This window comes from Furipterus horrens, unplaced genomic scaffold (assembly GCF_987537825.1).
Source record: "Furipterus horrens unplaced genomic scaffold, mFurHor1.1.pri manual_scaffold_5, whole genome shotgun sequence".
NCBI lineage: Eukaryota > Metazoa > Chordata > Mammalia > Chiroptera > Furipteridae > Furipterus > Furipterus horrens.
The window spans coordinates 92,978,403-93,001,898 of NW_028327175.1; the positions used below are offsets into that span (position 1 = coordinate 92,978,403).

The following is a 23,496-nucleotide window of genomic DNA, read 5'->3' on the forward strand; positions in this document are numbered from 1 at the left end:
AATACTCACTTATTCATATTTTGAGTTTCTGCAGTGGTCTCAACCCAACTTTAAAGTTTTACCTTAATATTCCCCAAGACAAACTCAGCAAGAGTGGTGTATCTGCACAAGGTAATGCAGAAGACATTTTTGTGCTACCCACTGTTGTGCATTTGTGATCTTTTACTCACATGCATTGTTGTTTCCTACATCCTCTGCCTGTCCAAACCCCACACATCTCAAGGTCCCATGCATGAAGACTCAGTGCAGGACAGCCTCTTTCATGAAGGTTCTGAAACAGGCTGGGGCTGTGAAGAAGGAGACAGTGAGATGCAAGAGACATTTACCTGGGAAGTTGTGAGACTTGGTGGCTGACTGAGCAGAGAGGGAAGCTGGCTACAATTGCCTTTGTTCCCTTCACTGTTACACCTCATAAAAAATATCTTCACTGGTTGCTAATATCTTTGTAATTGCTATTCACTTCTCAACACAGGGCTTTGCTTCTGTTCCATCAAAACTGGTTATATCCCAGGTTGCCAGTGGCTTAACTAAAGAACCCATTAAAAAATTTTTTTTCAGACCTAATTATTTTTTGTTGTGATCACTCTTCCTTGTAACTCTTGTTCTTTAGTTTTAGAAGCACCATTTTCTCCTGGTCTGCCTCTTGCCTTCTCAAGGCCTTTACCACTCCTATTTCTCCACCTGTTCCTTAAATATTGATTTTCTCCAAGACTGTTCTCAGCCTTCCTCTTTTCAGTTCTGTAGGTGATCCCATCTCCTTCCATGACTTCAGTTGCCACTGTATGCTGCTTTTCCTTCCAGCTAATGCCTGAGTACTAGATGTTCATAGGTTCATTTCTGAGCTCATCCTTTTCTGCCATATCCCATCTTCCTACCTTCCTATGACTACCTTGGTTAACTTTAGTGACTGGTTTTCCCAAGCCAGAAAATTTGTAATCATCTACTATTCTCCTTCCCTTCATACTCAGTTACCAAATACTATCAATTTTTCTTCAGAAATACCTGATTCTGTTGCCTGTCACTTCCACTTCCTCATTTTAGGCCCATTATATTTTTCTGGGTTGTTGAAACATCCCTGTGCTATTGGTCATTTCCCCCCTCTAGGCTCCCCATACAGCTACCAGAATAAACTTCCCTGGAAACAAGTCTGATCATATTATTCCCTGCCTGGAACATAAAGTCCAAAATCCTGAGTGTGGCTTATATATCTCTTCATTTCTGGCTCTATTCTGTTTTTCTGCTATATTTCCTGCTTACATTTCAGTCATATTGAAATTTTTTTCACTCCACCTTATATTTAGTATTCCCTTTTAGATTTTTGAGCCTTAGCATATACTGTTACATTTTCCTGGAATATGCTTTACCTTATTGATCCTGATCATGCTTCAAGACCTAGCTCAATGTCATTCTTTGAGGATGCCATAGCCAGCTTACCTAGGTAGAGGTTGTCACTCCTAATTTTGTGCTTTGAAGCACTTTAGTCATATAAGTCTATTTTAATACCTATACCAGGTGGTTCATATGTTTGCTGATTGGTGAAAATCAAACAGGAAATACATTAGTTTGCTAGTGCTGCTGTAACAAATTACTGCAACTATATGAATTAAAACAACCAATCTGTGTTCTGTCATAGTCATGGAAGCTAGAAGTCCATGAGGACCACAATCCTTCTGAAGGCTCTAGGGAAGAATCTTTCCATGACTGCTAGCTTCTGGTGGCTCCCAGGAATCCTTGGTGCTCCTTCACTTGTAGTTGCATCATTCCAATCTCTATCTTCAGGCCTTCTTCCATGTGCATTTGTGTGTCTGAATCTGCCTCTCCTTTATCTAGTAAAGATACCTATCATAGGATTTAGGACCCATCCATATCCATTATGCTTAACTGATTACCTCTGCAAAGACCCTATTTCCAAATAAAGTCATACTTTGAAGTTCCAGGTGGATATGGGTTTGGGGAGACACTATTTAATCTAGTACTAGAAGTATTGCTCATTTCTTCTGCTGTTAGGGGTTTTTTTTAAGAAAAAAAACTGGTTTTTTTTAAGAAAATTTATTTAGTTTTAGAGAGAAGGGAGGAGAGGAAGATAGGGAGAAAAACATCAATGTGAGAGAGAAACATTGATCAGTTGCCTCTTGCATATGCCCCCACTGGGAACTGAACCTGCAGCCCAGGCATGTGCCCTGAACTGGAATCAAACTGGTGACCTTTTGCTTTGTGGGACGATGCCCAACCAACTGAGCCTCATAGGTCAGGGCTGGGATCATACAGTTTTGTGGTTAAACTACTTGAAGAACTCCATAGATTTGCTCCTCCCTTTATTTACCTGTTATTGCAAAAGCAGCTGCTCTTGGGTTTCTCTACCTCTGTCTCAGACTGGCCCCTGTTTGCTGAGGGGGGCCATGCCATGGCAGGAGTTCCTGCCATGAGGGGATATGCCTCTCTGAATTCTATTTGTATCTCAGTCCTGAAGAATTTTAAGAAATGCTCTATTTGGCACCCTCAGTGATTTATAGATTCTTCTGTGGATGGAGTAGAACTTCCTTTTAATGGATTGCTGGGAAATAATCAGGAGCACTTTTAAGCACCCAAAACGTGCAGAGTTCTTCACATATTCCTGGGGTTGGAGAAAAAGAAATGGAAGACATCTTTTACTCTGATCCTTTGGATATAAATTGAAGGGAACACATAAAACTAAAGATATTTCTAAGGTCCAAAGACAATGTGGAGAATTAAATGCTGTGAGAATGCAGGAACTCTATGCCAAGGAAAAAAACCACTTTCAGCTGGGGACTGGAGCAGGATAAGTTTCACAAAGGATGCTGCATTTGAGCTGGGTCTTGAAGGATGAACAGGATTTTGGTAGGTGAAGTTGAAAGGGAGAAGGAAATGCTGGGAGATAAATTTTTGGGAGGCATTAGTTCAGATTAACTGGAGCATAGAGAAGACGTAAGAGGGATGAGATTGTAAAAGTAGAGTGGAGTGAGATGGCGTAAAATGAATGCCAGGCCAGAGTTTAGATTTGGAAGCAGAGATATTGAGGTATGTTAGCTTTTAACAGCTGAGTGTTGTTTATCAAGATAGAAAATCTGATTTGTTTAGGGAAGTGGGGAGTGCTCAGGATCTGACTTTAGAACATTAACAATGATAACAGGAATAAGAAGTACTAGTACTGTTTACGGAATGGATGTGGAGCAGTGAAGGGAGTCCCTGATTATTGTTGCCCCTTCCTTAAAATTTTTTAAAAATTATTTTTCTTGATTTTAGAGAGAGAGAAACATTGATTTGTTGGTTCATTTATTTATGCATTCATTGGTTGCTTCTTGTATGTGTCATGACCGGAGATTGAACTTGCAACCTTGGCATATTGGGATGATCCTCTACCCAACTGAGCAACCCAGTTAGGGCTTCCCCTCCCCTTTTTTATTTTGAAAAATGTTAAAGCTGCAAGAAAGTTTACAAGAATATTATACCAAATACTCATACACCAGAAGGAGGAGTGGGTCTGGGACTGGTACGAGAGCCATATGGAAATGTCTTTTTAGATTATTGGAGATGCTGTAGGTGGCTTACAAATACCCTCATCTCCGTAGATGGGAACGTCACCCCTCTAGCTCCTCAAACCAGAGGGAAACCTTTGTTTCTTTCATATCCATATCCATTAGTCAGTGATCCTGTTGATGAGACCATCAACATTTCCCTACATTCCAAGTACAGTATTCCCTTACTTATCACAGGTATTATGTTCTAGACATGCCCCCCCCCCCGTGATAGGTGAAAATCCACAAAGTAGGAACCTTAAATTTATTTTAGTATTTATATATATTTTAAGGCTTTATAAACCCTCCCCACACACTTATAAACCGTTCCCAGTCCCTTATTAACCTTTCCCACTCACTCCCTTATTAACCTTTTCCACACTTTTATAAACACTACTTATGTTCTTAAACATATTCTGCACTCTTAAGCCTGCGTAACTTTAACAACATACGTATATAGTACATACTGCAAAATCCCACAATATAGCAAAAAATCCACGATAATTAATTATAATATTTTTTAAAATCCTGCAATACAGTGAGGCTGTGATAAGTGAACCACAATATAGAGAGGGACTACTGTACTTCTTACATGCTCCTCTGCCACCATATCCGTCTAAGTCACCATCATCTCTCTCACATGGATTACTGAAATAGCATCCTGGCTGGTTGTCCTCCCTCTGCTGTTACCTCCCTATAGCTTGTGTTCAACATAGCAGCCAGGATAATCCTGTTGAAATGTCAGATCATTTCTTCTTTTGGTCAGAATCCTCCAGTGTCTTCTAGTCTCATTCAGTGAATGCAGATCTCTTACAGTGGCCTACAGGGTCCTATGCTCATGGATCTTCTTTTTGTATCTGTGACCTCATTTCTTACTACTGTCCCCCTTGTTCATTCCACTCCAATCACACTTGGCCTCCCTGAACTTCTAGGACCTTTGCACTTGCTATTTCTTCTGTGTGTAATACTTCTTCCTTGATACCCTTATTTACTTCAAATCTTTGCTTAAATGTTATTTTCTTAGTCCTTCTTTGACAATGTTATTTGAAATTGCAGTTCTTCTGCCCACTCACTCCCACTAGCACTCTAATCCTTGTTCCTTGCTTTTTCCCTCTATAGCAGTTTTATAACCTTCTAATAGTATGTAATTGACATCATTTATTATCCATCTTCCTTACTAAAATGAAAGATCTTTAGAGGACAGGATTTTTGTCTGTTTTGCTCACTGATGTATCTCAGAGCCTGGAACAGTATGTGGCATGTTGTGAGTGCTCAGTAAAATATATTGAATGGATGGGAATGAGTGAAATGCCAAATAACTTGTAAAGTTGAGCAGTATTTCAGGAGTTATAGGAGAAGGATCACCTTCAGCTTCATGGAGAAGGTGACATTGAACAGGGCCTGAAAACAGTAGGAGTTACATTCTTGAATATGTCCAGCAGGCTGTCAAATTTCTGACAGTAGGCTGTCTAAGCCTTTGCATGTTGTGATAGAGCATGAATAGAGTGGTTCATCAGACAGTAGAAGAGGCTTTGTGTAAGGGAGAAGATCAGAATGAGACTGGAAGGACAGATAGGGGCCAGGTCAGGAAGATATAGCAGTGGCTTTCATATTCATATTTGCCTAAGCCAAGTACAAAAGGCAATTAATTATGAAGTATTCCAAGTGGAGGCATGCCCAGGTTATTACCCTTTCACTTGTTGATGAGCTGATGGAGACTCCATTTGTTCTCTTCTCTTATGTTTCATCCTAATTAATGAATCCACTTTTGAAGGGCTTCTAAGTTTAGGTGCCCTGAGCCCTTGGGACAGATTTGGCAGATTTCGAAAGGTCTAGAACTATGCTGTCCAGTAGGGTAGCCACTAGCCACAAATGGCTAACTAAACTTAAATTAATTACATTTAAATAGAATGAAAAGTTCAGCTCCTCAGTTGCACTAGCCACTTTTCAGGTGCTCATTAGGCACTATTTGGTATGGTATTGGACAGCACAGATGTGGAAAGTTTCCATAACCACAGAAAGTTCTGTTGAATTGTGCAACTCTAGGCATTAGTGTGTGACTTGAGTTCATTATGGTACCTTGCTAAAAAGAATTGGCCTGCTAATATTTAGACCTAATTGATGTCTTTATCAGTCTTCAGGTACTTAACTGGTCAGATGTAGTCCCTGCTCTCTGGGAGCTTGCAGCCTGTCTGACACATTGGTAAACACATGTGCAGGGGGATGCAAAAACATTAAACCACTCACACTTGTTAGAATGGCTATAATCCAAAAGACAAAAGACAACAAATTTTGGTGAGGATATGGAGAAAAGGGAACTCTGTGCACTGTTAGTTAATTGGTATAGTCATTATTTCCATAATGACTATGAAAGTTCCTCAGAAAATTAAAAATGCAGCTACCATATGATTCAGCAATTCCACTTTTGGGTAGTTATCTGAAGGAAACAAAATCGCTATCTTAAAAAGCTATCTACACCCCCATGTTCATTGCAGCATTATTTGCAATGGCCAGACATGGAAACAACCTAAGTTAAGGAAAATGTGGTATATGTATACAATCGAATGTCACTCAGCCATAAAAAAAAAAAAGAAGTCCTTCCATTTGTGACAACATGAATGGACTTTGAGGGCATTATGCTAGTTGAAAAGTCAGACAAAGAAAGGCAAATACTCTATGATTTCACACATATGTTGAATCTAAAAAATCTAAACTCAAAGATACAAGAACAAATTGGTGGTTGCTAGAGGTGAGGTGTGGTAGCTGGGCGAATTGGATGGAGGTGGTCAAAAGGTACAAATTTCCAGTGATAAGGTAAATAAGTCCTGATGGTGTAATATGCAACATGGTGAATATAGTTAACAATACCATATTGAAATATTTGAAAGTTGCTAAGAGAGATCTCAAAAGTTCTCATCACAGGAAAAAAAATTGTAAACCCTCCATCCCCACCCCCCGCCCAGTACCCAAATTGAATACACAGAAGATGAGGGCATAGCTGGAGGTAGAATAAAAGTAAATATGGTTCTGTGATGATAACACAAGTAATTATTAAATCCCTTAAAGGCAGTGACCATTTTCTAATAAAGTCAGGGCTACATATGTTTCAGGCTTTCACTGCTGAGGAAAGTGCTGCATTGGAAATCTCTTCAGCACCACCTTCTTCCAGAAACATCCCTCTAAGCAGAGGACCTGCTTTCTCCAGTATCACTGCAAAACAGCTTCTCTAGCTTCAGTAAGCCCTATTTAATAAGTAAAATTTATTTGTATTAAAGTAAACGGAGATGTTTTCTATCATGTCTCCTGTAGATGCAGCTAGGGTACAGAATTTATTTTTGTATATTCACTTAGAGTTGAAGTAGATTTGGAAATGTTTTTCTATACTGTGCTTCATATTTTAAACAACTTTTCCTCATATTCTTACCCCCACCTGCCTTTATCAAGTTTTCTTAATTTGCACTATTTCTAAAAGGTGCATATACAGTCTGAGTGTGTCTGTGTTCATGAGTGAGAATGTGAGCATTTGTGTGTAGAGAGGGACTCTCAACAGGAATGAGGTAGGTGTTGGGGTCTGATAATGTGAAGGGAGTCTTCTCTGGTCCAGCAGAGACAATCCATGTGGCCAGGGTACCATGTGGACAGAACCTCTGAGGTGAGGCTCTCCTGTTTTATTCATCTGTGCAGTCCCTGCTTCTCCTCATACTTACTCCCCAACATCACCTGTCCTATGATCTGACATATCACACTTCCCTCAAACTCTGCTTTTCTTTCCTGTTAGTCCCAGTATATCTGTCTGGTTGGCTACCTCTTATAAAAATCCAAACTTTCTCCAAATCTGCTCAACTTGTATGAATCTTTTCCCTGTATTGCAAGGATTTTTTTTTTTTAAACTTTAAAAAAAAATGCTTTTGGAATACTTTGATCATCCTATTTCCCACCAGGAGTTTTTCTTGTTACATTTACCTTTTTTTATATTTTCTGTCAGATGGTGAGACCTGGACTGAGGATCAATTAATTATAAAGCAGAAAACTCTTGCAGTAGGGATACGACTACACGAAGGAGATGAATGTGAACAGAACAAATAAGAGGGAATCTTTGAATATGGACAAAATTTTGGAAGTATCACAAACTTTATCCAACAGCCACAAATTCTTATTGAGGAGAAATCTCAAATCTGTCATATATGTGGAAAATTTTTCAGGCAGAACTCATACCTTATTCAGCATGAAAAAATTCACATGCAAGAGAAACCTTATGAGTGTCATGAATGTGGAAAGCCTTTAGCCATAGTTTAAACCTTATGCAGCATCAAAGAATACATACTGAAGAGAAACCCTATGAATGTAGTGAGTGGTGGAAGACCTTCTGGCACAGCTCACACCTTATCCAGCATCAGATAATTCACACAGGAAAGGTGCCTTATATATGAAATAAATGTGGAAAAGCTTTGGGTTGGGGTTCAAGTCTTATTTGACATCAGAGAATCCACATCAGAGAGAAACCCTATGAATGTACTGAGTGTGGGAAGGCCTTTAGACAGAACTCAAATCTAATAGAACATCAGCGAGTTCACAGCAAAGACCATATGAATGCAATAACTGGGAAAACTCAGGTGTAATTCACATCTTATTGAACATCAGAGAGTCCATACAGAGGAGGGTCCTTATGGTTGTAATGAATGTGCGAAATCTTTTAGGATTTCATTCCTTATTAAACATCACAAATTCACACTGGAGAGAGACCCTATAGATGAAGTGAATGCAGTAAGGCCTTTATTCGGAACTTTCACCTTTTTCAGCATCAGAAAACTCACAGTGGAGTTAGACTCTATCTTAATGTAAAGAATGTGGGAAAACCTGCAAGTGTAATCCATACCTTATTGATCACCTGAGAATTTGTGCAGGAAGGAAACTAAATGAACTTAAGGTGGTATTACCTTTGGTTGGAGTTCAGCTCCTATAGAACATCAGAGAATTCACACTGGGGTGTAGTGAGTGTGGACGGCCTTCAGTCCTAGTTCAGCTTTTATTTATATTAAGACCTGAATGTCCACATAGTGATTATCTAAAAAAAAATCAGTGAAAATTATAGTTACATTGTGGACTGTTGAAATTGAAAGTTGCCTCTCTCCTATAGCCTCCATGCCTGGTCTGGTGCTGTGCACCCAGCTAAGTGTTTAGTGGGTGGCTGGGGAATGAATCTGTTTACTGGAAATCAAGGTCTTGTTTGTGTCAACTCTTCTCTGCACTCCTCCACTTTAGGTCCTTTGCCATCCTTATGGGTGATTATTGACATTAAATAAGGGTCACCTGGCTCTAAGGATCCCCTTGCTATTTGGATGTCCCGAGTATAAAATTACACCCTATGAGGCCCGATCTGAGCTCCGAGCTACTGTGCCCACATACTTCACTTGGCATGAGTCCCTCCCTACCCCCTTATACCACAAAAAGAGCCCTTTCCTCCTGTGGAGCCTGAGAAGCTTCAGGGATGAGACGGGGCTTAAAGGGTTAGGTGTGGAGGCTGGGCAGGATTCTGATGGGCAGAGCAGCATAGCAGGGATGATACCTATGACAAGGCGAAGGTGCGGTGTCATGTGCCAGGCTCAGGCTCCAAGGGCAGAGGTGTCTGTGGAGGCCAGGAAAGGGGAGAAAAGACTGTCTAGCAGAGGGGCTCTGGTTCTTTGGACACATGTATCACTAATGAACAGAGTAGTTCACTAAGATTTTAGTGCTCAGTCATGTGAACACGAGGGCAACCAACCCATTCTAATTTGCCAGAACTTTCTCAGCATTGAAAGTCCCACGTCCTGAAAATGCTCAATCCTGCACAAACCAGGACATTTGGTCACCTGAATGTATAGTGACACCATCTCCTGCCCTCTCACGGCTCCTAACTGCACCAAGACATAATAGAGCAGTAATTCTCAACTTAGGTTGCATACTGGAACCACTTGGTCCCAGTCTCAGAGGTTTGATGTATTTTTTGTGGGGTATAAGCTGCATATTGGGGTTTTGTAAGTTCCCAGATAATTTTAATGTGCAACCAAGGTTGAGAATCTATACAATAGAGGATATCAGAGGATATCTTCACAGGTGCTGTGAAGAGAGAAGGGCACAAAGACTGCATAGGATCGGGTGGCTTAGTCACTGAGTGCTTGCAAGAGGGCTGGGCTGGGAGTATAGAGAGCATCAGGGGCCTATGTGAAAGAAGAGAGGGTATTTCAGGCTAGAAGAAAGCAGTGGGAGGGGCCTATTGCATTGGGGGCAAAGCCAGCTATTGGGTGGATTCCCTGAGGGCAGTAAGCTGGGGCTCACAGCAGCAGGGGCCTGCTCATTTCCCAATAAAACTCCAGTTTCGGCAACTCGGCTCTGGAACCAAGGGCAAATTTGGAGCTCTGGACTAGGGAAGCACAGAGCCTGGGGTCAGTAAGAACCCTAGAGACTCCAGCCCTAGCTCATGCGTACTCCACCCACTTTTCCAGCAGGCAGTTCCCAGGCAGTTCCCTCTTCCCTTGCCTGGAAAAAATATGGAAATGCTTCCAGAGCAGGCTATAACCTAAATTTGTGCACACATTGTAAATTTTCAGTCCTAGGAGGGGCTGGCCTGGCCATCGCTAGCCATTCCTTGTATACAGCCTTGCATCACATGGTTGAGATGCATCTCCTTTTCTCTGGCCAAAAAGGTAGGAGTCTTTAGGTAAAGGGGAAATAGGAGAAGAGAGATGAGTTTTAGTACTAGCACCCAAATGCGACTTCTCTAATCCAATCAAAGGCCTCTAGTAGCCCTCAGGATAAAATCCTACAAGACCTTTCACCTCCCAGTTCTGTCCACTGACTTCTCCAGCCCTCTTGTGGCCACTCCTTCCATTTTGAAATTCCTTGGGTCATTGAACACAGCATTTTTCAGCTGTAGGTCAAAAGCCAATAGTGGGTTATAAAATCCATTTTATTATGATGAGTTGCAAACAGCACTTAGGGTAAAAGGAAAAAGAAAGAGGGATAGAATGGAATGAAAAACCATCTGTGTGCATTGCACATAACAGAGGTGAGACTTTTGTCCTATGTGTGGACTCACAAGCATGCGATGTACAGTATTTCTTGCTACAGAGTAGATGAAAACCTCTGCACAATGCAATCCCTTTTGGGAATAAGATTCTGTCTAAATCGCACCTTAGCAGTCCTTGGACTGAATTGTTGCTCTACAGTTTCTGTAGTATACTACTTTTGTGTACTGACCACACTTTTAAAAAAATGATTTATTCATTTGCTGTCTTATGTGCTAGATTTCAAGCTCCATAAGGGCAGGGACTATGCACTTAACATTGTATCTGTTATTAGAGAAAGCACTCTTATCAGGTGGCTGAATGATTAACCTGAGCTTAGGTTCTAGCTGTGTGTGTGTACCCTTAGACAAGTTCTTTTTATTTTTTCCAATGTTTTATCTGAAAGATTTCAATATATAGAAAAGTTGAAAGAATAATATAATGAACCCTATATATCATCCACTCAGATGAACAACTATTAACATTCTTCCATATTTGCTTTTTATCTATATACTTTCTTTCTGAATCACTTGAAAATAAGCTTGGATATAACCTTCACCCCTAGATACTATGACATGGTTCTCCTAAGATTATGGTTATTCTCCTACATATCACAATACTATTAGCATACCTAAGAAAAAGAATATAATTCCACAATACCATCTAAAGTGTAGCCTATATTCAGATTTTTCCCAGCTGCCCTAAAAATGTGTTTTATACCTCTTTTATTTCTAATCAGGGTAAAATCAAAGGTCACATATTTCATTTGGTTTTGTCTCTTTTCTTTTACTCTAGAACAATTCCTTCACCTTTTTTTTTTTAAATGCCATTGACTTTTGGAGGAGTCAAGAAGAGTTATCTTTTAGAATTTTTCACAAAATTGGCTTCTGTTTTCCTGTGGCGGTGTTTAACTCCCTCCTCAACCCCCTATAGCTTCTCTAAACTGGAGCAAGGTTTAGAGGATTGATTAAACATTTTTGGCCAGAATCTCTCTTATTTTCTATCACCTCCAGAGACACATGGTGTCAGATTATTCCACCCTAAATAGTGCTGTTTGTTCACTTGTTTAAGATCTATCCTATGTAAAGATACGTTTTCTTTTTGCCATCAATAAGTAATTTGTGAAGATGATAAACTCCAGCCACATGTGAAGAATCTATTCCTCTGCAGCCTAATGTTTTTAGCAATCATCCATGACCTTTTAGCAACCATCCATGATGATTTGGGCAAGTTCTTAACCTGAGACTCAGTTTCTTAATGTGCAATACAAGGATAATAATGACTGTCATTTTTGGATTTGATACATAATGGCATTTAAAAGTAATGTATAAAAGTGCATATGAAAATGCTGTCATGGTCTGCCATCATTTCTCCCTTTCTCTGAGAACACTATCCCCTTTCCTTTAAGAAAGTTCTTCCTACTCTGCTCCAAGTATGTGGTACAAATTGCTGGCTTCTTAGGTGACCCTATCCGCTTGACCACTGTGGGGCACAGCTGACTCATCTTAGGCCAGAGTGGAATGAGCATGTGACCCAAGCGAAGCCAATCTGAATGCTCTCTGGGAAATTTTGAACCAAGTAGGGGTGGGAATAGGGTGAGGTAAACATTCTTTTTCCCTAGGATGGCTAAATATGAGGATGTGGGTCTGGAAGTTGACTATTTCCCCTGATACCTAGAGAAAGAAAGCCTATGAGATGGAGGATATCAAAGCTAACTTTCTGAGATCAGGGCAGAGGGTTGTCCAGGTGTGTTCCTGGCCTGGCTCCAGTCCTCACCAGTTGTACTTCTCCCCTGAACCAGCTAAGGCAATTAAGGTCCTCTCTTGCCCAAACATTTGCAAATTGGGTTTGAAACCTTATGACAGATAGAATCTGAATAGTACAAGGTCTGTCATGTGCCTCTCACATCATAGATGACTCAAATTAGTGTGGTTCATGCCCTTCATCCCTTCCTGTTGTCTTTGAATATGTACTGTATGCCTAGTCTCGGAGAGGTATGAAGGGGTGTTAGACAAGGACTGGGTCCTGGGTTTTAAAAATCTTATGAGTTATAGCTGCATTTTCTTGGTGAGCACAGACTCACCAAGGGGGTATAGTGACTTCTCTGGTTCCAAGTGTGGTTACTTTGGCCACTAGAACTAACCCTCCCCCACAACCCCCATCTCCAGGGCTGGAAGCCAGTCCTGCCTCAGTTGGTGCCCTCTTTTTGAAAAGGTGTTTGAACCGCTCAATACCAGGTATTGAGCGGTTCAAACACCTTCTTCTAGGAGGGCAGGGGAGGGCAATGAACCTCAGGGCTAGGGAGGCCTGAGGGAGATAAGAGCTTGTGCGTAGTAGGAAGGCTGGGGAAAGCTTGGGAACCAGGGTCTTGGGTAAGGGGAGTTATTTGGCAGGGCCCTGTCAGGAAACTCAGGACTTCTCCCAGGTTCTCAGTAGAGGCTGCTATTTGTGCAGAGCCGTCTGTGTGCAGGGGTGGGAAGGGGATGGGGTGACGGCAATCGTGATGTGACGTGTTTTCTAGCCACTTCTCATTGGATTCTTTCTGCCATCCAACAGACAGAATTACTACAATATTATTAATTCCCTTTCACAGATGAGAAAACCGATACTGAGGAAAGAGAAGTAACTTACCCAAGGTCACCTTGCTGGTAATGGCAGAGTTGGAATTCAAATTCAGATCTGGTGGACTTCAGCTTGCTTGCTCCAGCCTTCACCCGGTTCTCTGCACTGGCAAGTGCGAGCCCTGATTGAACAACCGCTGAGGCCAGGTTCCCCTAGCAGAGGGCCAGGTGAGCAGTGGCTGGACAACCTTCCCCAGGGGTGAGTCCCTGCCTTCCGCCGTAGGGCCCCAGGGCTGGGGGACTGCTCAGAGACCAAGCATATCAGTGCTTGGTCTCTGAGGCCAATGGAAGCCTGGACCGTGGGCCGAAGGGGCAGACGAGGGGGGATACCAGGGGCTCACCCCACTCCAATGGAGCCACCTGGAGGGGAGCCCTGCTAGGAAGACTGGGAGACCCCATTGGTGCCCCTGAAGAGGGAGGGGAGACCAGTGGAGGGTGCGTGGAGGTGGTGTCAGGGGTCCAGCAGAGGAGGTCTTGGAGAAGACACCCCCCTCCCCAGCGCTAAACATAAATCATTGAGCTGTTTGGACCTACAGGGTGGTGGTGTCTGGAGGCAGATGGCCAGATTAGGGCCCATCTTTGGGTCTGGAAAATGTCACTGTGACTCAGGGGCCATGGAAGGTCTGGGCAGAGGAAGGTTGCCAGTGGGAAGAATGGTCTTTCTCCCCATGGCTCAGACGGTTCCTCCTGGTCTCTTCCCCGTTCCAGCCCACATATACTTTATGTCACCTACCTCTTTATCCTCCAGTATATATTCCAGGTGTCCCCAGGGGTACACAGGACCTGGGGAGGTAACAGGACTGCACTCAGGCTGTTGCAGGGTGGTTCAGGGAGACTGTCCCAGAGCGAACCCAAATTGAGGACCCTCCACCCAAGCAGGTATTTCTCAGATGCCAGTCCTGGCCCCAGGGAGGAGATGCAGCGCTTTTGCCTTACAGTGTCTGAGGTCCTTTTTAAATAATAATTAAAACCGTCAATGATAATAGATGACAGGATTTATTTTTGTTTTGTTTTGAATGCCCTTGGCAAAATAAAAAGTTAGCAATCCTATCTTCCTCTATTTTCTCTCCCTTTCTCACACATGCACATGATCATGCCTATTAGAAAAAAATTGCAGGTTCCATGAATTTCATTCCCTTTTGGAAATCACTGAACTGGACTGCTGGCCAGTAGCAGCTGGTGAGGTGGGAGGAACATCTTTGTGGCTTTCTGGTCTGTGGTCCCCTTTAACTGACTGTGGGATCCTGGAGCCTTCTCTCCTGCTCTCTGTTTCTTCATCAGTATAAAGAGATCTACAAATCCCCTTTTGAGTTCTTTAAGTCTGGCCTATATCTGTTCATTCCCCAAACTACATATTTGTGTAGTTTCAGCACTAATGGCTGTTCCACACAAGACCCTGGTCTCCTCAGAGAAAGGCCGACAAGGTCCACCTCACTGGAGAGCAGGGTTGGGGGTGGAGGTCGGGTGCAGGTGGGAAGGGGGGGGTGCAGACAAGAGGTGGTACACTGGGTGGTCCCATGGTAACCCCAGGCTGGGGAGAGGAAAGCAGTGTGTCATGAAATGTATGTATTTGTCTCTCTTTGCAGTAGTTACCAAGAGCCTGCAAATTCCTGTCTTTTTTTTGTCCCTGAATTGTTCGTATTGGCCTAAACTAAGCATGGGGCGTCCAGTAAGTACACAGTTAATTTTTGTGGAGGGAATGGATAATGGTTGGTGGCTGAGAGGTCTACATGGAGTGGACAGGACCAAGCTGAGCTTTTCAGGAGAAGTGGAATTTAAAAGGTCTGGAGGAGCAGAGAGGGCACCCCCAGGGAAGGACTTCAGGCATGGAAGCTACAGATGTTTGGGATTAGACTGTGGTGTTTTAGGACTGGGAGGGAGACCTGGCAGGTTGGGGGCAGGAAGGATGGGTGGTTGAAAAACTTAGTGAAATCTGGGAGGCTGATGATCTGGAAGCATGGGAGAATGGGAGAAGCCAGCATGAGCTTCTGGCTGCAGTGTGGATAATGGAGAGAATGACTGAAATGGTCAGTTTTAGACAAGTTGAGTTTGCAGAGGATAGACAGGAAGGGATACAGACCATCAGGTGACAATGTCCAGGGTACCCCAGTCCCATCCAGAGGATGGGGATCAATATGTAGCCACGACTTCTGCCTGGAGAGTTTTAGAGCTGGGACTCAATATTCTCTGGTCCCACCAACTTCATCATTTTAAAGAAAAGGAAACTGAGGCTCTGAAGTTCAAGTGGCTTAGAGGGCAGAGAGGAGATCAAAAGGGGAGCTTTGGGAAGAGAGAAGGTTCCAGTTTTTCAGGTGAGGAAAAGATAAAACTGGTGAGTGACAGAAAGGAGGAGAAAGCACATTAGAACATTTCCAAAGCACTCTTTGACAACATTCAAAGAGGAGCAGTGGTTTAACCATTTATAAACAGTATACCCGGGAGGGCACCCATACTTCTGTCCTCTGCCTTTATGCTTATTCTGCTTTATTGATCAACAGTTCTTAAAGCTTCAGAAACACTTTTTGTCCCCAGCTGCAGTGAGGGGATCTGCATCAGGCACCGTGGAGAGGCCTTAATGCCTGGGCAAGAGCAAGGGTGTTGGCACAGAGTGCAGAGAGCTAAGAGCAATGCCTTTACTCCGAGGACCCTGTCTTCTGCAGTCACCATGCACAGCTTGAATCCTTGGTGTTGCCAAGCACAGCCCTTGGAAAAAAGGGCTGTTGTCTTAGGATGCCTCTCGCCTCTCTTGTCATGTGTGTCTCTCACCTCCTGATGCCTCCCTTCTGCACCACCAGGTGCAGGTCAGGCCATCACTGTCTCATTTGGATGTGTTCCAACCAGGCCTGCCCTCCCTGCAGGCTCCCACTCAATTCCTCTCTTTCTTCTAATTGTTCCTCTCTTCCTTGGGGAAAAATTATTCCTCAAGGCTGCCAGGCTTGGCAAAGGCAGAGAAGAGAGCAGACTAGTTGAATAAATTTGCCCTCAGATTATGAATGGCCACTAGCCCCTTTTTCCATAGGAATATTTGAATTTTAGGAAAAGGCTGTCCTCTCACCTCCACCCCCATCCCCACCCCCACAACTTTAACCAAGCCCTTGAGTCCCAGCACTTTGCTTGACCCTTTAGTATGCAGTTTTTCATTTGGTCCTCCCAGTGACCCAGTTGGCAAGTGTTATATCCTCCCTTTTGCAAATGGGGGACCTAAACTCCAAGAGTTTTAGCAAGCTTCCCGTAGTTACACAGCTAACACGTGATAAAGCTGGGATGATTGTAGAGGGCTTCTAAAGCGAAATCCAGCCAGCTCTTACCTTCTATGTCTCAGGTACTCATTCAAAAGAAGGCATCTGTAATGACAATGGTGAAGGAGAAGATATGAGGGATCCTTAACTGAGGGCCTAGAGGGTACCTAGGGCTTCAGGAAGGTCTATGAAACTATTTGTAAAACTTCCTTTGTGCATATGATCTGCTCATTTTTCAGCAGAGGGTTCCTCCTGGCCAGTTGGACCCCTCCCCATCTAAACCTGGGGTCCTGAGGCAAGAAGGCCCGTTACTGAGTAAGGGCATTTCAGACTCTGGTCTTATTATCTCCCCCTGGTCCTTATTCTGAAATCTCAAGAGGCAAATAGCTGACTGGAAAGGAACCGTGGAGAGGTTCTTCTGTGGCCAGTGGGTGGGTATTAACAGGAATGAATGGTTAGAATTTTAGAGCTGGAAGAAGTTGGGGACAGCCTAGTCTAACCTCTTCATCTTGCAGAGGTGGAAATTGGGGCTCAGAGGAGGGACCACACATGCCCAAGATTATCCGGTGAGTTAGTGACATAAAATGTCTTACGTGTTTTTTAGGTCCACTGAAAGGATCTGTAAGGCTGTCAAGTTTATCGAGACAAAGAAATTAGCATTTACTGAGCCTCACATATGTGCTCGTGTTTCCTCAGGCATTATCTCATTGTGCCACATGAGAATTGGGATTAGGTGTCCCACCTCTCACCCCCACTCTTCCCTTACACAGGTGATGCTGGCTTTAGAGGACAAGGACATAAAGGGCTTCACATGGGCCATAGCCCCGGCCTTGACTTCACTGGGTTACCTGCTCATACTGCTGGTCGCCATCTTCCCCTTCTGGGTGCGCCTTGTGAATGAAGAGTCCCATGAAGTGTTTTTCAGTGGTCTGTTTGAGAACTGCTTTCACATCAAGTGCTGGAAGCCTCGACCCCTATCCAGTAAGGAGGGATGGAGGCCCGGACTGGGAAGAGATGGGGCCAGTGCAGGGACTGGGGGGTGTGAGAGGACAGGATTTAATAAGCCCATTAGGGCATTTTCTCTTAAGTCTCCGCTCTTGGAGGATTAGAGGAAAGTAGGCAGCTGGGAGGGGGTTAATAATGTCAGGCTGACACTGGAGTCAGGATCCAGTGTGTCAGCAACAAAGTTTATTTCTGGGGAAAGAGTGGCTCTACCTGGGATGGGGTAGGGGATCCTGCCCTGCTCTGTGAGGCTCCCCCACCTCTCAGGGCTGCTGTTAGCCCATCCAGACAGCACCCTTTAGGTACCTCTCCTAGCTGGGGAAGCAGCGTGGTTAGCAGAGCACAGGCTGGATTTCAGCCTCCACTTCTCCCCTTGGCCACTCACCTGCCCAACTCTGGGCGGCAGCTCTGCAGATAATGTGCTCTGGCCTGGGCACCACATTACCAATGAGACACTTGAGACCATGTTTTGCAAGGCACTTGGAAAGTTCACCATGGTATCTGTCCTGGAAAAGTGGTAACCTCAGGAGACCTAGGGGTTATCTCCTGCTAATGAGAAAGGAGAGCCTCTTTGGGAAAGATGAGCCAGACTACAAGCTCTTTGATCCAGGGTTCCTTAGTCTTGGCACTACTGACATTTTGGGTTGGATAATCTTTGTTGTGGGAGCTCCCTTGTTTCTTACAGGTTCGTGGCACCCTAGCCTTCTTCTACACACTAGATACCAGTAGAACCCTCCCTTCGTTAGTTGTGACAAACAAAATTACTTCTTGGCATTACCAAATATCCCCTGTGGGGGGGCAAAATTGTCTCTGATTGAGATTGAGAAGCATTGTTTTAAACCAAAGGTAGATTCTAGAACTCTGGATCTTCAACACTACCTTTTTCTGTTTGTTCCACCCCCAGCTGTCCATTTCTGCATGCTCAGGAGGGTATACAAACTCATTTTAACATGGGTCTGAATTATGCAAGAGTAAGAGAATAAATCACCATGTCCTTAAGACTCTGGCTCTGCCATTTTGGGTCTGTTTCATGACTTGTATTAACCAGGATGATTATAGGGGTTCCCCGCAAAGTTCAGAACATCTTGATCTCAAGAAGTTCTGATTTTCCACTGGTGACTTATTTCAATGTGACCATACAGATGTGATTCCTTATGTTTCCTCATGTAGCAGATTTTCTCATGAAGATTTTATTTTGTTATTTTTAAAACCACTGTTTGTCCATCTAATTTTTTGGTTTACTTCCATGTCATGGGAACGAAAGGGGGCCAGAGCATTCTTGGGGTCAGAGTGGCAGGATCAGAACCTTGATGCCAGGCCACACATTGGGACCCGAAGTGGCGGAGCTCCACGGGTCATCCCTGCCCCAAATCTGTGGGCTTTGTGGGCTCTGCCCTGTGGGGTCAGGGTGCCCAGCGCCAGCCTGCTCTCCCTCCCCTGCAGTTTACATCATCCTTGGCCGCGTTTTCCTGCTGTCTGCTGTCGTCTTGTCTTTCCTCACCACCCTCATCATGGTGTCCTTTGCATCTCAGCTCTTTCCAAGGACCCGGAAGCACAATTTCGTGTCAGCCTTCTTCAGCTTCCTCACAGGTGTGGAGCAGGCAGAAAGACCTGGGGAGGGGTTTGATGATGGGTAAGGGGTGGGGGGGGGGGGGAGGTGGGTGGTCTCCGAGATGTCAGTAGAGAGAATTTTAAGGCCTCCTCTCTTGGCTTCTCTATGAAGTAGCCCACTCCCACATCCACCCCTCAGTATTTATGACCCCTCTTCTTTGGGGCTTTTCCGTACTCCACACTTGCAGCTAGCACAGTCCTTACCACATTGCTTGGGGTCATTTGTCGGGTGATCATTTTACTATAATCTGTATCCCAGTGACTATCATAGAGTCTGGAATAGAATTTTAATATAATTGAAATATATGATATAAATGAAATATAAATGTTCCTTAGATGAATGGAATGGAAAGACCATCTCTGTTCTTTGGAACCTTTGCTTTTAAAGGTTGACCAGGGCCCTCCCCTGCCATGAAATGGAGGAACTGGAAGGCTCACAGTGGGAAAATCAGGTTGAATTCAACCCAAAGCATCATACCCAAAGGGCCCAGGCTAGAGTCAGCTAAAGTCATGAGCACAGAGTGTACCCAGGAAAGGGATTTCTGAGAGGTGAGACACATAGGCTTTGAGATGAGTTGTAAAAAGGCAAGACAGGCATGTGGGGTGGAAGTTATTGACTTCGAGAGGGCAAGGTGTGCCAGCAGAAGAAAGGAGCCTCTGGGGAGGAACCACACAGGCTGTAGGCCACATGGCTCTGTCTGATTAAGTTTGAGGAAGACTGGAGCAAAGGCAGAACCACAGGAGGAGAGCAAGGGTGCTTCTCTGTGACCCTGCAGGGGCTTGTGCTTTCCTGGCCTTGTTGCTGCATACCCTGGAGATCCAGAGTCTGAGAATGAAGCCCAGCCCTCCCCAGTTCTCTGTGCAGTGGCCTTACTACGTCCTGGGCTTTGGCACCCTTCTGTTCATAGTGGCTGGTGAGTGTCCTGGGGCTGGTGCCCCTCTCCCTATCCTCTGTTTGGATTCAGGAGCCATGGACCTTCTAGAGCTGCGCTGTTCAAAACTGCAGTCACTAGCTACATGTGGCTGTTTAGTTAATCAAAATGAAATAAAGTTATAAATTCAATGCCTCAGGCACAGTAGACACATTCCAAATGTTTAATAACCACGTTATTATGTGTCTAGTGGCTACCATATTTGACAGTACAGATAAAGAAATTTCATTGTTGCAGAAAGTTCTACTGGACAGCACTGTTCTAGAGCTTCAACCCTACCCCCGTCCTTGTCCTTCCCAATTATCCTACTTGACTTAAGAACTTAAGAACCAGACTCTTCCAAATTTTCATACTCTCCCTTATACCATCCTGTTTCGTAAGGCTTTCTATTCCTATCTCTATCTTTATCCTGAAATCTAAGATCTTATTCCTCACCCTACTCCTATTATCTTTGTATACCATCACCATCAAAGTTCATAATCATATCTAATTTTGTCTATTCCTAATCCTTTCCCTGCTATGTTAATCTGACCTGTCATTAACTATTTTAACTCAACTTTATTGTACATTGAATATATAATAAAGAATATTAATAATATATCTGTAAGATATAAGTAATTAAAAATACACTGTACAGCCCTGGCTGGTGTGGCTCAGTGGATTGAGTGCTGGCCTGCAAACCAAAGAGTCGCAGAATCTTAAAAAAAAATCCAAAAAACACTGTACATCCCTATTTCCACCATGTCGTTTAAGAACTAGCCATATTTCATTGACTTCGTTGTTTATGTCACACCCTTATTTTATGTATCATTGAGAAAGAAAAATTGATGCCAAGTATAATTCTAAGATGCTATAGCTTGTAAGACACATCCTCATTTCAGAGATGTTGAAATTTGAAAATAAAATTGGCTTGTCAAATTTAATGAAATATGGTAGTACATTAAATATTTTTGAAGTCTCTGTGCCTCAGCCATCTGGCTCTTTCTGATTTCTTCATCTTTTCTCCCCTCCAGAATAATTTATTCTGAAACTTATGCTAATCATATTTACTACAAACATAAATTCTTAAACAATATGTTATTTAGTTTGCATGCTTTAAAGACTTATATAAATATGATCTTACTATACTTATTTTTCTGGGACTTATTATTTTGATCAACATTATAACATTGAGATTTCTCCATGTTAATACAAGGAACTGAGGTTCATTATTTTTACTACCTTAAGTATTTACTTGTATAACTAATCCACAATTTAGTACCCCTGGCTGGTTTAGCTCAGTGGATTGAGCGTCGGCCTGCGAGCTAAGTGTCGCTGGTTCGATCTTCCAGTCAGGGTACATCAGAGAAGGAAAACTCTGACTCCAAAAAACCTCCGCTGCCTTGCGGCATACCTCTTCAGGGGAAAGGCTAAGGGAGTAAACCCCGACAGAAAATCCGGAGCCGGAGTCCCTAAGGCGGTTTGACGTTGTAGTCAACACCGGCAACTCCTGCGGCGCACCTGAAGCCAAGCTGTATCGACTCCGTCTTTCCCTTGGACCCTTCAGCTGCGAAGAGAGGGGGGGTCTGCTGCATGGGCAACAGCAGACCGTCCATATCACCCTGCCCAGGCTCTGTAGCTTCAGCTTCACTGGAGAGGACACTCCAGCGTCATTGCAAGATGTCGATTCAACACGGGAGGAGACAGATACCGTGTCACTCCTGAGTCGGACTGCACAGCCATTCTCGGCGGTGCAGATAGACTCTTGTGAAGCTACACCATCGTCTCTCGAGACGGACGGCTGCCGACGACGACGAATCCACAATTTATTTATTTCCCTGTCAATGGGCATTTGATGGTTTCCAGTTTATGGGTTTTTTTTTTTGTGTGTGTGTGTGTGTGTGTTTTATGAACAGCACTACTGTGATCTTTCTTGTGTATGTCTTCTGCTGCATATGTAGGTGGGTCTCTCAGATGCCAAGTACTGGAATTTCTAGATCCAGAATATGTGTGTTTTCAGGTTTTCTAGATGGTGTTTGATAGTTTTCCCAAGAGATGCTAATAATTTGCATTCGTACTGGCAGGGCAAAATAATTCCTGTTACTTTACCTCCTTGAGATTGCCAGACTTTTAAAGCTTTGCCACTTTAACTGGTGTAAGATAGTATTTCATATATTAAAATGCATTTCCTTAATTACTGAACAAGTTGAACATGCTTTCATATATTTAGTGGCCATTTGTGTGTTCTCTTCCAAGGGATTCTTATTTAGTATTTTGCCTGTTTTTTGTCCTTTCAAACTAATTTTTAGGAGTTCTCTCTATATTTTTGATACTAATCCTTTATTAGTATAGGTATTGCAAATATCTTCTAATTGAGGGCCTGGATTTTTACTTCTTATATTAGATTCTGTAAGAAACAAAAATTAATTTTACTGCTAAATTTATTGATATTTTCCTTTAAAATGCTTTTTACTCCTTTGTATATTATTTTTTTTTTCTTTTTTTTATCCTTGCATCCCTGGGATGAATCCCACTTGATCATGGTGTATGATCGTTCTAATGTGTTGCTCTATTCGGTTTGCCAATATTTTGTTGAGGATTTTAGCATCTATGTTCATCAGTGATATTGGCCTGTAGTTTTCTTTCTTTGTTGTGTCTTGACCTGGTTTTGGAATTAGGGTTATACTGGCTTCATAGAACGAGTTTGAAAGTCTTCCCTCTCCTTGGATTTTTTGGAATAGTCTGAGGAGGATAGGAGTTAGTTCTTTCCTAAATGTTTTGTAGAATTCATCTGTGAAGCCATCTGGTCCAGGGCTTTTGTGTTCCAGGAGTTTTTTGATTACTGCTTCAATTTCACTAATTGTTATTGGTCTATTCAGGCTTTCTGCTTCTTCTTGATTCAGTTTTGGAAGATTATATGTTTCCAGAAATTTGTCCATTTCCTCTAGGTTGTCAAATTTCTTGCCATACAGTTGTTCGTAATAATTTCTCACAGTCCTTTGTATTTCTGTGGTCTCCTTTGTATATTATTTAAGAAGTCTTTCCCTGTTAGAGTCTTTTTAAAAAATATTTTATTGTTCTATTACAGTTGATCCCATTTTCCCCCTTTTGCCCTCCTCTTCCCAGACCACCCCCAACTCCTATAGTCAGTCCCCACCCTGTAGTCCATGTTTATGGGTCATCTATACATATTTCTTGACTAGTCCCTTCCCCTTCTTTCCACCCTCATACCACTCCCCCGTCCTTGCTGGTTGCTGTCAGTTTGTTCCTTACTTCTATGCCTCTGGTTCTATTTTGCTCATTTATTTGTTTTGTTCATTAGGTTGCTCTTATAGGTAAGATCATATGGTATTAGTCTTTTACTGCCTGGCTTGTTTCACTTAGCATAATATTTTCCAGTTCCATCTGTGCTGTCGCAAAAGGTAGGAGTTGTTTCTTTCTGCTGTGTAGTATTCCATTATGTAGATGTACCACAGTTTTTTGATCCACTCATTTATTGATGGGCACTTAGGCTGTTTCCAGCACTTGGCTAT

At 43.0% G+C, this 23,496-nt stretch overlaps 1 protein-coding gene across 12 annotated transcripts in view; it reads left to right on the forward strand.

Annotated features, from left to right (window-relative positions):
- The window catches only part of TMEM225B (transmembrane protein 225B), a 41,167-nt gene that overhangs the window by 2,000 nt on the left and 15,671 nt on the right, over positions 1-23,496 (forward strand). For 6 of the 12 annotated variants that reach the window (XM_090276712.1, XM_090276718.1, XM_090276717.1 and 3 more), the window contains 6 exons: positions 13,173-13,368; positions 14,787-14,869; positions 16,955-17,005; positions 17,210-17,420; positions 18,885-19,031; positions 19,829-19,966. In XM_090276712.1, coding sequence (XP_090132838.1) covers positions 14,858-14,869; positions 16,955-17,005; positions 17,210-17,420; positions 18,885-19,031; positions 19,829-19,966 — 559 coding nt within the window. In that variant the 5' untranslated portion in view covers positions 13,173-13,368; positions 14,787-14,857. Of the gene's footprint in view, positions 1-6,663; positions 6,772-13,172; positions 13,400-13,948; positions 14,080-14,786; positions 14,870-16,954; positions 17,006-17,209; positions 17,421-18,884; positions 19,032-19,828; positions 19,967-23,496 lie in introns of those variants that run through there. The other 6 variants (XM_090276714.1, XM_090276715.1, XM_090276722.1 and 3 more) reach the window with 6 other exon arrangements.